Consider the following 13,666-nt stretch of genomic DNA (forward strand, 5'->3'; position numbering starts at 1 on the left):
CGTGTAAGAGGAGGACCCCAGCGACGAAGCTCAAACCTTGGCAGTAGCCCATCTCCGAGTCCAGGAGCGAATAGGCTTTAAGTAGGTTGAACAGGGCGAGCTGACCGGGCCCCAACGGACTACTAAAATACGAGTGATTGGGAAAAGTCCGCCCTAAGTCAATCAAAATGGCGTGCTGGTGCGACGTGAGCTGTTTCAGTAGTTTATCATAAGGAGCGTTGTAATTAGGGAAGTTGGCGGTGTTGATAGGGGCGTACTTCATGTTGTACTGTTCGGCGAGGAATTGCCACACTTCACCACGTTTGCCCCTTGGAACACCTATAATAGTGTGACAAAATGGCCGCTTTTCACGTGTTTGGTGTCACTTACCTTGTCTGATTGCGTTCAACAACATCTGACTATCCAGCTTCAACCGCGTTTCTTTGTTGGTGAGCATCTCCCAGACCTCCACTACGTCCTTCTGCGACGGTTTCATTTCGTCGTACTCCAGTTTGATTCGTTTGACGGCCGATTCCTCCTGTTCGGCCTTAAGGCGGGCGTTTTCTTTCTCCATTCGTACGAGGAGGATGGCCTGGCAGATGGACTTCTTCCACAGTTCGCGCAGCTCTTCGTTGGTTCGTTTCTTGGTTTCTGAGGGTTTTTCGGTCTTGTTGGGGGTGATGACCCGTTTGAAGATGGCTTGGCGCCAGGAACCCGAGTCGAGTTTGGGCGAGCCGTCTTCGGAAGGAACCGACTTGGGGCTGCTGCCTACTTTTAAGAATCTGGAGGAGAAGATAAAGAATTTCGGGATTAGTCCATCTGTTCGGTGACTTGAAACGAGAGCCGACAAAACACAAACAACAGTCTAGTTTTTTTGTTGAAATCAATGGTGATGAACAGGCGTCACTGTGTTGAATATAATAGTGTAGCACAAGGGTCAAATCTTGGACAGCTGTTATTTACTATGTTTGTCAATGATATATTAAGTTCGTAAAAGTTATTAGTTCGTATGCTGATAAAAAAAACTCTGGAGGAAAAAGTTAAATTTAGCCCCGCCCACCCACCCGTTTTCTCTTTTTTTTCCATCTGAAATAAGAATTACATTTTATACCAAATAGTATAAACAAAAAATTACGATTAGCGTTTTATTTTTCTTTTTTTAAGGTCTACGTTCTATTAGTTCCCATTCCCACTCTACAGAAGAACATACTACAATTAACCCCGCCCACCCACCTTGCCACCATTTCAGTGATTGATTTTATCTGGTCCGAATGAAATGTGGATTTTTACTGAACAGAAAAAATGGCGTTAGAATGAGACAAACGCGGGTGGGCGGAGCTGGCACCTAAGTTACACTTGACCCCGCCCACCCATTCTTTCGATCATGGTGTTTTTGGTCTCCTTTTTTAGTCACTTTTTCTATATTTTCTGTTATTTTTGTTTTTTTTTAAATAGCTTTTTAAAGTCGCCTTTTTTGTGTAGAATTTTTCAACCTCCTTCTGTTAGTCGCATTTTTGTGATTTTTTGGTAATTTTTTGCTGGCCTTTTTTGGCTTCTTTCTTTTATGGCCTTTTCTCTTATTTTTAGTGAATTTTTGTCCTCCGTTTTCGCATTTTGTTGCCTTTTTTTGTGGTCTTCTTGCCTTTTTTCCCATTTTTTGGACTTTTTTCCGTTTTTTTATTTTTTTTTGCATTTTTTGTGACCTTCTTTGACTTCCTTTTTTTAATCGCATTTTTGTGACCTTTTTTATTGACGTTTTGTTGGTCTCTTCTCTTTTTTATTAGTTGTCTTTCTGTTAGTCGCACGTTTGTGACCTTTTTTTAGTTTTAAGATTTGAAGTAAAAGTAACACCGCCCACCCACCCCGTTTCCGTTTTGATCAGTTATTTTAATGGCTCTGGGAAGGAAGTTGCATTTTAAATTGACAAATAACAGAATCTAGGATTACATTGCTTGCTTATAAAAGACCTCGTAGGAAAAAGTCAAACTTAGCCCCGCCCACCGACCCGTTCTCTCTTTTTTTCATCTGAAATAAGAATTAAATTTTATACCAAATAGTATAACAAAAAAATTACGATTAGCGCTTTTTTTCTTTTTTTAACAGCCTACGTTCTATTAGTTCCTATTCCCACTCTACAGAAGAACATATAATTGACCCCGCCCACCCACCCCATCTCCATTTCAGTGATTCGTTTTATCTTGTCCGAATGAAATGTGGATTTTTACTGAACAGAAATTTTAATTTTTTTCGGAAAACGACCTTGCGTTTATACATAAATAAAAATCAAATATGTAAATTGTGTAAAGTAGACGCAATTAACAATAGCAGAAGTGGTAACAAGAATGAAGAGGGGGTGGGTGGGCGGGGCTATCGCTTGCTCTTAAAAGACTCGTAGGGCAAACTTAAACTTAGCCCCGCCCACCCACCGGTTCTTTTATTTTTTTCATGTGAAGTAAGAAATTAATCTTATAGCAAATAGTAGTTTCGTTTTTTAAAGTTCCCATTTTCACTGTACAGCACATATAATTAACCCCGCCCACCCACCCCGCCTCTATTTCAGTGATTGATTTTATCTGGTTCGAATGAAAAGTGGACCTTATACTGAACAGATATAAAATCATTAGAATGAGAACAGGGTGGGTGGGCGGGGCTGGTACTTGCTCAGATCAGACTAATTTTGGCAAATGACATACGTTCTATATATTTTCTTAATACATTTCGCAATTTCAATTCATCACTTTTTAATTGCTTGCTCATAAGAGACTCCGTAGGAAAAAGTTTAATTTAGCCCCGCCCACTCATCCGTTCTCTCAATTTTTTCATCTGAAATAAGAAATTCGGCCTGTGTTCTATTAGTTCCCATTCTCTCTATGGAGGAAAATATAATTAACCCCGCCCACCCACCCTGTCTCTATTTCAGGGATTTATTTTATCCAGTCAGAATAAAGGGTGAATCTTCGACTGCACAGAACAGCGCGGGTGGGCGGGGCTAGGACCTGCTATGCGTTTACACTTATATTATAAACAAATAAATTATGTAAAGTAGCACTATGAGGTACAATTGCAAGCGCCGCCCTTCTTCTACGGGCCAATGAAATGATTTATTAAGGTGGAGCTTTTGTAAGTGGGAGGAGCAACAGTAATTTTGCTTTTTAAATATGATTCTCACGTCGATACGCTTATTTAACACCAACTTAATACTTCCTAGATACTTTGTTTAAGGTGATAACGTTGTCATTAATTAACAAGGATAAGAATAGCGACTAGAATGAAGAAGGGGTGGGTGGGCGGGGCTATTGCTTTCCTATAAAAGACTTCGCTAGGAAAAGTTAAACTTAGCCCCGCCCACCCACCCGTTCTCTCATTTTTTTCATCTGAACTAAAAAACAAATCTTATGGCAGAGTATAACAGAAAAATGTTTCCCTTTTTTTAACAGCCTAGGTTATATTAATTCCAATTCCCACTACAGACGAACATACAATTAACCCCGCCCGCCCACTCTGCCTCCATTTCAGTGATTGCTTTTATCCCGGTCCGAATGGAAGGTGGATCTTTGCTAAACAGAATATTTTTCTGTTGTTTATATTCTACTTCCCAAAAGTAGCCCCGCCCACCCACCCCTATTCCGTTTTGATCAGTCATTTTATTGGCTTTGAGACAGAAGTTGAATTTTATTTTTGTTTTTTTTTAATAGCTTTTTGAAGTCGCTTTTTTTGTGTAGAATTTTTTTAACCGGCTTCTGTTAATCGTATTTTTGTGGCCTTTTTCTTATTTTTTATGGAATTTTTGTCCTCCGTTTTCGCATTTTGTTGCCTTTTTTGTTGATCTCTTCTCTACCTTTTTTTATTGGTTGTGTTTCTGTTAGTCGCGCGTTTATGACCTTAGTTTTGAAGTAAAAGTGGCCCCGCCCACCCACCCCGTTTCCGTTTTGATCAGTCATTTTATTGGCTCTGAGAGGGAAGTCGAATTTTAAATTGCCAAATAACAGAATCTAGGATTACATTGCTTGCTTATAAAAGACTTTGTAAGAAAAAGATAAACTTAGCCCCGCCCACCCACCCATTATCTTTTTTTTCATCCGAAATAAGAAATAAATGTTACAGCAAATAGTATAACAAAAAATACGATTAGGGTTTTTTCTTTTTTTTAACAGCCTACGTTCTATTAGTTCCTATTCCCACTCTACAGAAGAACATATAATTAATTTAATCCGCCCACCCACCCCGCCTCCATTTCAGTGATTGGTTTTATCTGGCCCGAATGAAATATGGATTTTCATTTAACAGAAATTTTAATTTTTTTCGAAAAACGACCTTGCCGTCAGCGTTTATACTTAAATAAAAATCATGTAATGTAAATTGTGTAAAGTAGAGGCAATTAATAATAGCAGAAGTGGTCACAAGAATGAAGAGGGGGTGGGTGGGCGGGGCTATTACTTGCAAATAATGTAAATTGTGTAAAGTAGACGCAATTAATAATAGCAGAATTGGTCACAAGAATGAAAGGGGGGTTGGTGGGCGAGGCTATTACTTGCTCCTAAAAGACTCTGTAGGACAAAGTTAAACTTAGCCCCGCCCACCCACCCATTCTCTCTTTTTTCATCCGAAATAAGAAATAAATGTTAAAGCAAACAGTATAACAAAAAAAATTACCATTAGGGCTTTTTCTTTTTTTTAACAGCCTACGTTTTATTAGTTCCTATTCCCACTCTACATAAGAACATATAATTAATCTAACCCCGCCCACAAACCTCGCCTCCATTTCAGTGATTGGTTTTATCTGGCCCGAATGAAATATGGATTTTCACTTAACAGAAATTTTAATTTTTTTCGAAAAACGACCTTGCCGTCAGCGTTTACACTTAAATAAAAATCAAATAATGTAAATTGTGTAAAGTAGACGCAATTAATAATAGCAGAAGTGGTCACAAGAATGAAGAGGGGGTGGGTGGGCGGGGCTATTACTTGCTCCTAAAAGAATCTGTAGGGCAAAGTTAAACTTAGCCCCGCCCACCCACCCGTTCTTTTATTTTTTTCATGTGAAGTAAGAAATTAATCTTATAGCAAATAGTGTAACAAAAAATTGCGATTAACGTTTTTTTTTCGTTTTTTAAATTCCCATTTTCACTGTACAGAAGCACATTAACCCCGCCCACCCTCCGCGCCTCTTTTTCAGTGATTGATTTTATCTGGTATGAAAAGTGAACCTTATACTGAACAGATATAAAATCGTTAGAATGAGAACAGGGTGGATGGGCGGGGCTGGTACTTGCGAAGATGAGACTGATTTGGTAAATGACATACGTTTATATATATTTTTAATACAATTTACCACTTTTTAATTGCTTTCTCATAAAAGACTCCGTAGGAAAAAGTTAAATTTAGCCCCGCCCACTCACCCGTTCTTTCAGTTTTTTCATCTGAAATAAGAAATACAGCCAACGTTCTATTAGTTCCCATTCTCTCTCTACGGAAGAAAATATAATTAACCCCGCCCACCCACCCTGTTTCTATTTCAAGGATTGATTTTATCCAGTCAGAATGAAGGGTGAATCTTCGACTGCACAGAAATAAAATCGTTAGAATTAGAACAGCGCCGGTGGGCGGGGCTAGGACCTGCTATGATAACACTGATTTGCTAAGTGACATACTTCCTACCAAAATAAAGGGTGGGTGGGCGGGGCTAGTACTTGGTAAGAGCAGTTTTGAAAAACGACTTTGTCGTCAGCGTTTATAGTTACATTATAGACAAACAAATTGTGTAAAGTAGACACAATGAGGTACAACTGCAAACGCCGCCCTTCTCCGGGCCAATGAAATTATTTATTAAGATGGAGCTTTTGTAAGTGGGAGGAGCATCACTAATTTTGCTTTCTAAATATGATTCCCACGTCGATACGCTTATTTAACACCAACTTAATACTTCCTAGATACTTTGTTTAACAATTTATCTATTTTCTAATAAGGTGATAACGTTAAACTTAGCCCCGCCCACCCACCCGTTCTCATTTTTTTCATTTGAACTAAGAAACAAATCTTATAGGAAAAAAATTGTTTTCCTTTTTTCAACAACCTAGGTTGCATTAGTTGTCATTCCCACTTTACAGAAGAACATATAATTGAATGAAAGGAGGATCTTATATTGAACAACAAATAAAATTGTTAGGATAAGAACAAGGCGGGTGGGCGGGGTTAGTACTTGCTAAGATAAGACTGATTTTGGTAGATGACATTCTTTAAAAAAAAAGGAAGGGTGGGTGGGCGGGGCTAGTACTTGCTATGATAAGAGTAATTTTAAATCAATTATTACTATTATTATTAACTTACATATCCATCATAGGCGACTTCGGGGTTTTGTCCGGCGTGGTCACGCTCCTATCCGGCGAGACCGAATTCTTGTTGTAGTCGTGGACGGCGAGGTGGACGTCCCTCAGGTCGCTCTGGGACCCAATCGTCGACGACCTGGACCTCGTCCCCTCCGACTCCCTATCCGACACCTCTATCGTCGGCGAATGTGGCGAGTTCTCCTGAAATCCACCCATAAATTCACCGAACGACTTTTATCAAATTTCCCCTTCGTACCCGATTCAGAGACGCTATAGGTAGATTCATCTCCCTCAAGGTGGCGCCGAAGTCGTCCTTGGACGCTTTCCGCTTCAGCATCTCGAAGGAGTTCGTCAGAGACCGCTTCGCCTTCATGAAGATGGTGCCGCCCCCTAGGTACTGATTCAGGAACTCGGACCGGTTCTCCGCCGTGTCGTGGACGTGGCGGCCCTGCTTCATCTCGCAGTGGGCCCTCAGGAGCATCATCAGGAACTCGTTTTGTTCCCGCACGGAGTCGGTTTCCGCCCCCTTGAATTTGGTGAGGACGATGTTCTGCTCGTCTACGTCCAGTTCCTCCAGGCGGCGCAAGATGGCGGCTTGGGTTTTCCGGTCGGACATGCGCTCCACCTCGGTGCACAGGCGGTGGAACCAGACCATGGGGCAGTGGTCGCACGAGGTGACGGTGGGGCGGGGGCGGGACTCGGCGCTGCCGAAGGCTTGGGTGATGGCTGGAAAAATTCTTAGCTAGAATTCTACATTCTGGTACGTAGTTCAACTAAAACTTTTACAACAGGGTGTACTTCTGTGTCTGAAGATGATTAAACTATTATCCGTTCACGATCTTTATATAGTAGGGTTGGCCATGAAAATCTAGTGAGTTTGTTGGTATACGATGCAGAAGAATAAAAATTCCCTGAACTGATTTCGTTAGGTTATGTTTTATTGAATTAAAGGTTAAAAAATATGCCAGAAATATAAACATTGTTGCCGATACTTTCAGTTTTCAGTAGCAATGACCAAGTTAACGGTATCCATTTCTTAGAAAGCATAAAACTTTACGCTTTTAAAACAGTTATTCGACTTTTTGTAAGTGTTTATTTCATATGTAAGGAACAAACACTAAAATTTCACTTAAACATTGTTTTTATATGAATGGGGGTTCTGCATACGACTATTGTCGCATGCCACATTTAGCATCTCATCTTTAATTCTCAATCATCAGTTCGTTCTGCTCGGCCACTCTTCTTAGAAATGGAAATTTCGACCTTTGTGAACAGCCTATTTCCATATCTTCCAACTTCTTTTTTCACTTTTCTAAGATTACTAAAAGGGTTGGTAAAAGACAACAACCTTGCTCTAGTGCTTTGACGGGTTTAGCTCTTCTGAAACATTTTTCCAGTCTTGAATTGAATGATTTATCTATATAGCTATTACTAATGCTTACGTAAGTGCTCTTTATTTGCTTTTACTAAGTACTTCCAAACGCTTATTGATAAGGACGTTACTATACGTCTTCTCCAGGTCCATGAAGAGTTACAAAAAAAAAAATAATAATGCTTAAAATTTGGTGCAAAGTAACAACGTGGATGATCTAACTAAAATTATACTTATTTTGTTGTACGTCAGGTAGTTTTTCACATACTACCTTGGTAAATTTAGAACGAAAGATGCGTAAAAATATCACCCCCCGACAAGCTACAATTCACTCCATTTCCATTATTTTGCTATGAAAATCTGTATCATCAACGTCATTTTCAAATTCAGATTCTGAATCAGATTCACCTAGCGAAATAATGAAAGGAGGTATAGATTCGTACGAAAGATTTCCCCTAGTTTTTCCCAATCTGCCAAAACAAGTTTTTCACAATGTTTACAAAAATTTTGCCACATGCTTGAAGTACATTTAGAAAGCGCCTCAAGCCATAAATTCTCCACCCTATTTTTTAGTGAAGGTTGAGAATTTATATGCTTGTTGTAATAGTTGTTACAAAATCCCCACGCCATTTCAATTGGATTATATTGACAATGGTACGGAGGTAATCTAAGAACTTCATGGCCACTTTTTCTTAAAGTCTCGCCTACCAAATATCTTTTTTTTTCTATTGTTTCTGAAGGGTTTAATTAAATCCCATAACTGTTCCTTCGAAAATTTTTTGTCAAATTCAACACTTTGTTTCAAGAGCCATTCCAGCATTTCACATTTTTTACTAGAAAAAGTGGGTGGTTTATTCAATTGAACCGAATGATACGGTGCATTGTCTAAAACCACCACACATTTTTGGTTCAACTTTACCAAAGCAGAAATGGACTAACCACCCAATTTTGAAAAATTGTCCCCTCCATCGTTTTATGATAGTCTCTATCGCTATTTTTTGAATTTAAAAAATTGTTACAACCATCCAAGAACCCCGTTGAACAACCCGCGTGGAGAATAGTAAACCTTGATCCTTCACTTTTAATTTTGGTGGGATTGCTTTTTAGACCAGTATTGTGCACCCAGCGACGAATGGACGAACCATTTTGATAAATCCATGTTTCATCCAAATACACGAAAGTCAATTTTTCACAAGAATTTAGGAACTGTAAATATGTTCTCAAAAAAGTAACGATATGTTTTTGTTCAAGTAGAATTTTGCGACCATTTACTTCCCTGTGTTTATAACCCATTGACTTAAGAATTTTGTATAATGTGGTTCGCCCCCCTTTAAATTCCAACTGTTCCCTAGAATATGCCAAAAGAGTATCTACAGTGAAATATTCGGTTTTTTAAGGGGACTCGCTAGACGAGGTATAACATTTTTTTGGTTTTTTGTATGAAAAAATGATATTAATATAGATGTGTCATACATCAAACTGCAGCTTTTTTCATACTCTAGGGCGCAGAGACCAGTTCAATCAACTAAAAAAATATGGCTGAGAAATATCGTAAAAAAGCACCATTTTATGTTTTCTTTTCAAGTTTTTTGAGTCATAACCATCATAAAATCGCTTGAAAATTCGCACATGGATAGAACATCACTTTTTACAGGGCGCTGAATCATTAAATGTTTGTTAATGGTACAATTTGTTTAAATAATAATGTGTTTATTAAAATCAAAATATACCACAAATTAATGCAAAATACGTCGAATAATTTTAACAGGAATATCAGAGGAAAATTAATGATCTATTGGTTAGCAGAGTTTTTAACCAAAACTAACAGTTATTGAAAAAAATGGGTATCAATTCGACAGAATTTGAGCAGTTAGTTCAGTACTTTGCCGATAGCAGCGCCACTAAAATTTACGGAAGCGACTTTCAGGTAAAACCCTTATCGCCTGCTTTATCATAAGCTGATTGTTAGAGTTCTCGGCTGATTTTTCTAATTTATGGCAGGGAACTCAGCTTTATAACAAGCCGCCAGGGCCGGCCGTAGTAATCTATTGTTAAGAAAATTAACTTTTACGCAATGAGGTCCTATCATAAAACCGAATTAAAACTGGGGAACTATAATATTTTTACTCCACTCAGGATCCTGAATTCAATACACATGATTACTAAAAATTCATTGTAATATTATTGTTAATATATATTTTGCTTTGTTAATTAATAAAAATAATAAACATATTTATAATAATAATAAAAAATATATAAAATACAGCTTTTGTTTAACACGTATAAGTAGCTAAGTGTATCTACTACTTATCCCAGAAAGGAGGTGTTTTAAAAAAGCCCTACGCCCAGTAACTTCTCCCTTCATTGTTTACTCGAAAAAAGTGCTCGTATATGTTTTCATTTGCCGAGAGATCATTTTCAAAATATATTTATAATAAAAATATGCAAGTCTTGGTGATGAAAAATGTACTCCTAATAAATTATTATTAAAGTACATAAAAAAATAGAAACAAATTTTATTTATTTAAAAAAAATCTCTCGCAAAGGCAGGTTCTTCTTTCTTCTTGAATCAATTATTTCGGGCAATAATGCGCCAAAGCAAAATCTGCCAAGTTTATCTGCCATCTTTTTACATATATTTCTTCGTCTTTATAATTTTTTTCTATATTTATTCCATTGGGTGTCTATACAACAAAATAAACTTTAGAAATACCCGTAACAAGCATTTGTCCCTGGACTTGAAAGTAGTAATCATGATTTTTTTTTTAGTTTCAATTCTCTGTCTGTCAATGTACAAAATTTGATTATTTTTTTTCTAACCGCTTCTTCGGGAGACAAATCTTGCGATTTTGAAGGGCATTTAATTTCGACTAATGCACTCCTATCCTCTAGAACCCTGTCTGGACTAGCAGCCAAGTAAGGAAATTGTTTTGAAATAAACAAGCCACATCGTTCAGTTTTTATATTTTTATTTATTTCAAAACACTTGACAGCTTTTTCCTCACTTTGCTGTCCATAGTATGTATAACTGTTACCTCTAAATGTACTGTACAACAGAGACTCCATAGTTTTAGCTATTGCTGTAGTTGGTCTAAGTTTGTAAATACGTCCAAAATTTGAAGCCGTAACCCTAATTTCTCTTTCTTTTGCCCAAATGTGCCTGTTGCCTAGTGTCTATTTAAATTTGGTCTAAATTCAAAGATAATTTTCTCAAAAAAACCTCTTTGGCTGTCACAAATGTTTCTACATCCATGACAGGATTTTCTAAAAAATATTTAAACTATAATCGCAGTCGGGACCAGCATACGTAACTTTTTTTACCACATATTTTTTTACGAATACTTTGTCTAAGATGAGCTTGTTTTATAGACGAATAATATTTTTTTGTTATTAAACCAGGACCGTTTTAATCACAATATATTTACTTATCCCCTCTAAAAAATTGATGACGTCACCTCAAAATTTTGCTGAATAAATCCTATCTGAATTGTATAAAATATGATGAGTCTCTTCTTGTGATTTATCATTCCATTCATGTTTTTTGGATTTGCATATACAGGATGACCCCAAAAATTAATGAATGCGTAAATTTATTTTATTGATTTAATCAGGAACTACAGAACCCAATGCTTTGAAATCTTGCAACTGTTTTAAGGTTATAAAGAGCATAATACATTTTTAGTCAAAATATATTTGCTTATCCCCTCCAAAAAATTGATGACGTCAGCTCAAAAGTTTGCCGTATAATCCTATTTAAAATTTACAAAATATGATGAGTCTCTTCTTGTAATTTATCATTCCATTCATATTTTTTGGATTCGGATAAACAGGGTGACTCAAAAAATTTAATGAATGCGCAAATTTATTTTATTGATTTAATCAGGAAATACAAAACCGAATGCTTTGAAATCTAATGTGAAAAAAAACATAATAGGCATGCAGTCGTCACGTTTCCGATAGCGAGGGAAGTACTGTCTAAACTCTTTAGACTAATTTTTTTGATTTTCCCATTTTTCCATTTCTCAATTTTTCAATGTTTCAGTTTGGGATTTTTTCACTGTTTCGATTCTTTAATTTTCCTTCCATTTTTAGGTTTTTCAATATTTCAGCTTTGGAATTTTGCAATATTTCGTTTCTTCAATTTTTCAAATTTTTGATATTGTGTTTTCTGGGTTTTTAAATTTTTCGATATTTTAATTTTTCAGTTTTTAAAGTTTTAGGCTTTTAGATTTCTCACTATCTCGACTTTTCGATTTTTCAGTTCCATGATTTTTCAATTGGTCGAATTTTTAAATTTTTGATTTTTTGTTCTCGATCATTCAATTTTCTGAGTTTTCAGGCTTAGATTCTTTTTGTTGTTCAATTCTTGGATTTTTAAAATTTTTGTTTTTTAAATTTTCCTATTTATCAACTTACTGGGATTTCAATGTTTTGATTTTTTGATTGTTCAATTTCTCGATTTTTTGAATTTTTAGTTTTTGATACAATTTTTTTTTTCAAAAATTTTCAGTTTTTCAATTTATAAACTTCACGATATTTCAGTTTTACGATTTTATTTTTTTTTTATTTTTCAGTTTTTAATTTTTGACGTTTCTAAATTTTTCGATTTTTCAATTTTTCGATTAACTGATTTTTTGATTTTCTCATTTCTCTAGTTCTGGATTTTTCAATTCTTTCTTCAATTGTGATTTTTCAATTTTACGATTTCTGGATTTTTCAATATTTCAGTTTTGGATTTTTTCACTTTTCCGATTCTACAATTTTCTTTCCAGTTTTCAGTTTTTCAAGATTTCAATTTTGAATTTTTTCAATTTTCCTTCCATTTTTCAGTTTTTCAGTATTTCAGTTCTGAGATTTTGCAATGTTTCGGTTCTTCAATTTTTCCATTTTTTGATGTTTCGATTTCTCGGTTTTTCAATTTTTCGATAGGTATTTTAATTTTTCAATTTTTAAGTTCTAGATGTTTCGTTAATTTTTTGTTTTCCTTGATATTTCGATTTTTAAATTGTTTAATTTTTAGATTGTTCAATTTCTCGATTTATAAATTTTTCAATTTTTCGGTTTACCGATTTTTTTCATTTAAAATGTTTCAATTTTTCAATTATTAAGTTTTCGATTTTTCAATTTTGGTGTAATTTGAAAACGGTATTAATAATACATTTAGGCGAAGAAACTAATAGACGGGCTTGATAAGCCTTGTTTGCTCTACAGTGTCTAAATTGTGTTTGAATAATATAATAATTATCTCGAATATTAAAATGAATATGTCAAACGAATACGAGAAATGATTATTCTGTGCTGAAGGTATGTTGTGGGCCGCCTGTCATAAATTATCATTATTCTGCATTATCGGCTTACGATACTTTTATGACCCACGTCCGGTAGTCGTCTATCCCAGCGCGTCAGGTAGATTAAAAAAAGAATTGCTGGTTGCGTTTAAGGCAACAAATGGCGCCCAATTCAAACTTGTCTCTCGTCTAGCGAGCCCCCTTAAGTTGCCAAATTTGTCGTTGCAGGTCTTTCCGAAACATATAATTTGTAAATAAATTCGTTGGTTTTCGCCTGTCAGATAGTGATGTTTTTAAATTTTGGTCCCCTGTTGATAAAATTTTCGCCACAGTTGATGTTCCCACCTACGAGAAAAAAAAATTTACTGCGTATTTTTACATTGCAGAAAATATGTTCGAGATCCTCATAGTTACTTCTTCGAAAGTAAGATCGGGCCTGTCTTTTCGAAACTGCAAAAAACATCTTTTTATTGCAATTTTTTGTTGCATTAAAACTATTTTAGGAATTTTCTTTTTAAATAATGTCGCAATGATCTGTGAATCGGTCACAATGACAAATTATCTATGCTGACAAAATTAAAACATTTGTTTGCTTGATTAAAAAATTGCGTCTAATAATTCTGATCTAATAAATGAAGTAGAAAAGTGGCAATCCAGCTCAAAGCAAACGTCAATCAGACCACTGACAGACAAAAAACTAA

General features: G+C 35.9%; 1 protein-coding gene across 3 annotated transcripts in view; it reads right to left on the reverse strand.

Annotated features, from left to right (window-relative positions):
* Positions 1-13,666, reverse strand: part of LOC135140462 (TBC1 domain family member 1-like) — a 114,235-nt gene that overhangs the window by 1,695 nt on the left and 98,874 nt on the right. For all 3 annotated transcript variants that reach the window (XM_064071016.1, XM_064071018.1, XM_064071017.1), the window contains 4 exons: positions 6,562-7,031; positions 6,307-6,506; positions 370-761; positions 2-318 (listed from right to left, as the gene is read on the reverse strand). In XM_064071016.1, coding sequence (XP_063927086.1) covers positions 2-318; positions 370-761; positions 6,307-6,506; positions 6,562-7,031 — 1,379 coding nt within the window. The remainder of the gene's footprint in view (position 1; positions 319-369; positions 762-6,306; positions 6,507-6,561; positions 7,032-13,666) is intronic.

This window comes from Zophobas morio, unplaced genomic scaffold, assembly GCF_036711695.1.
Source record: "Zophobas morio isolate AGI-343-1 ecotype UQ-CSIRO unplaced genomic scaffold, CSIRO_AGI_Zmor_V1 ptg000040l, whole genome shotgun sequence".
Lineage (NCBI taxonomy): Eukaryota > Metazoa > Arthropoda > Insecta > Coleoptera > Tenebrionidae > Zophobas > Zophobas morio.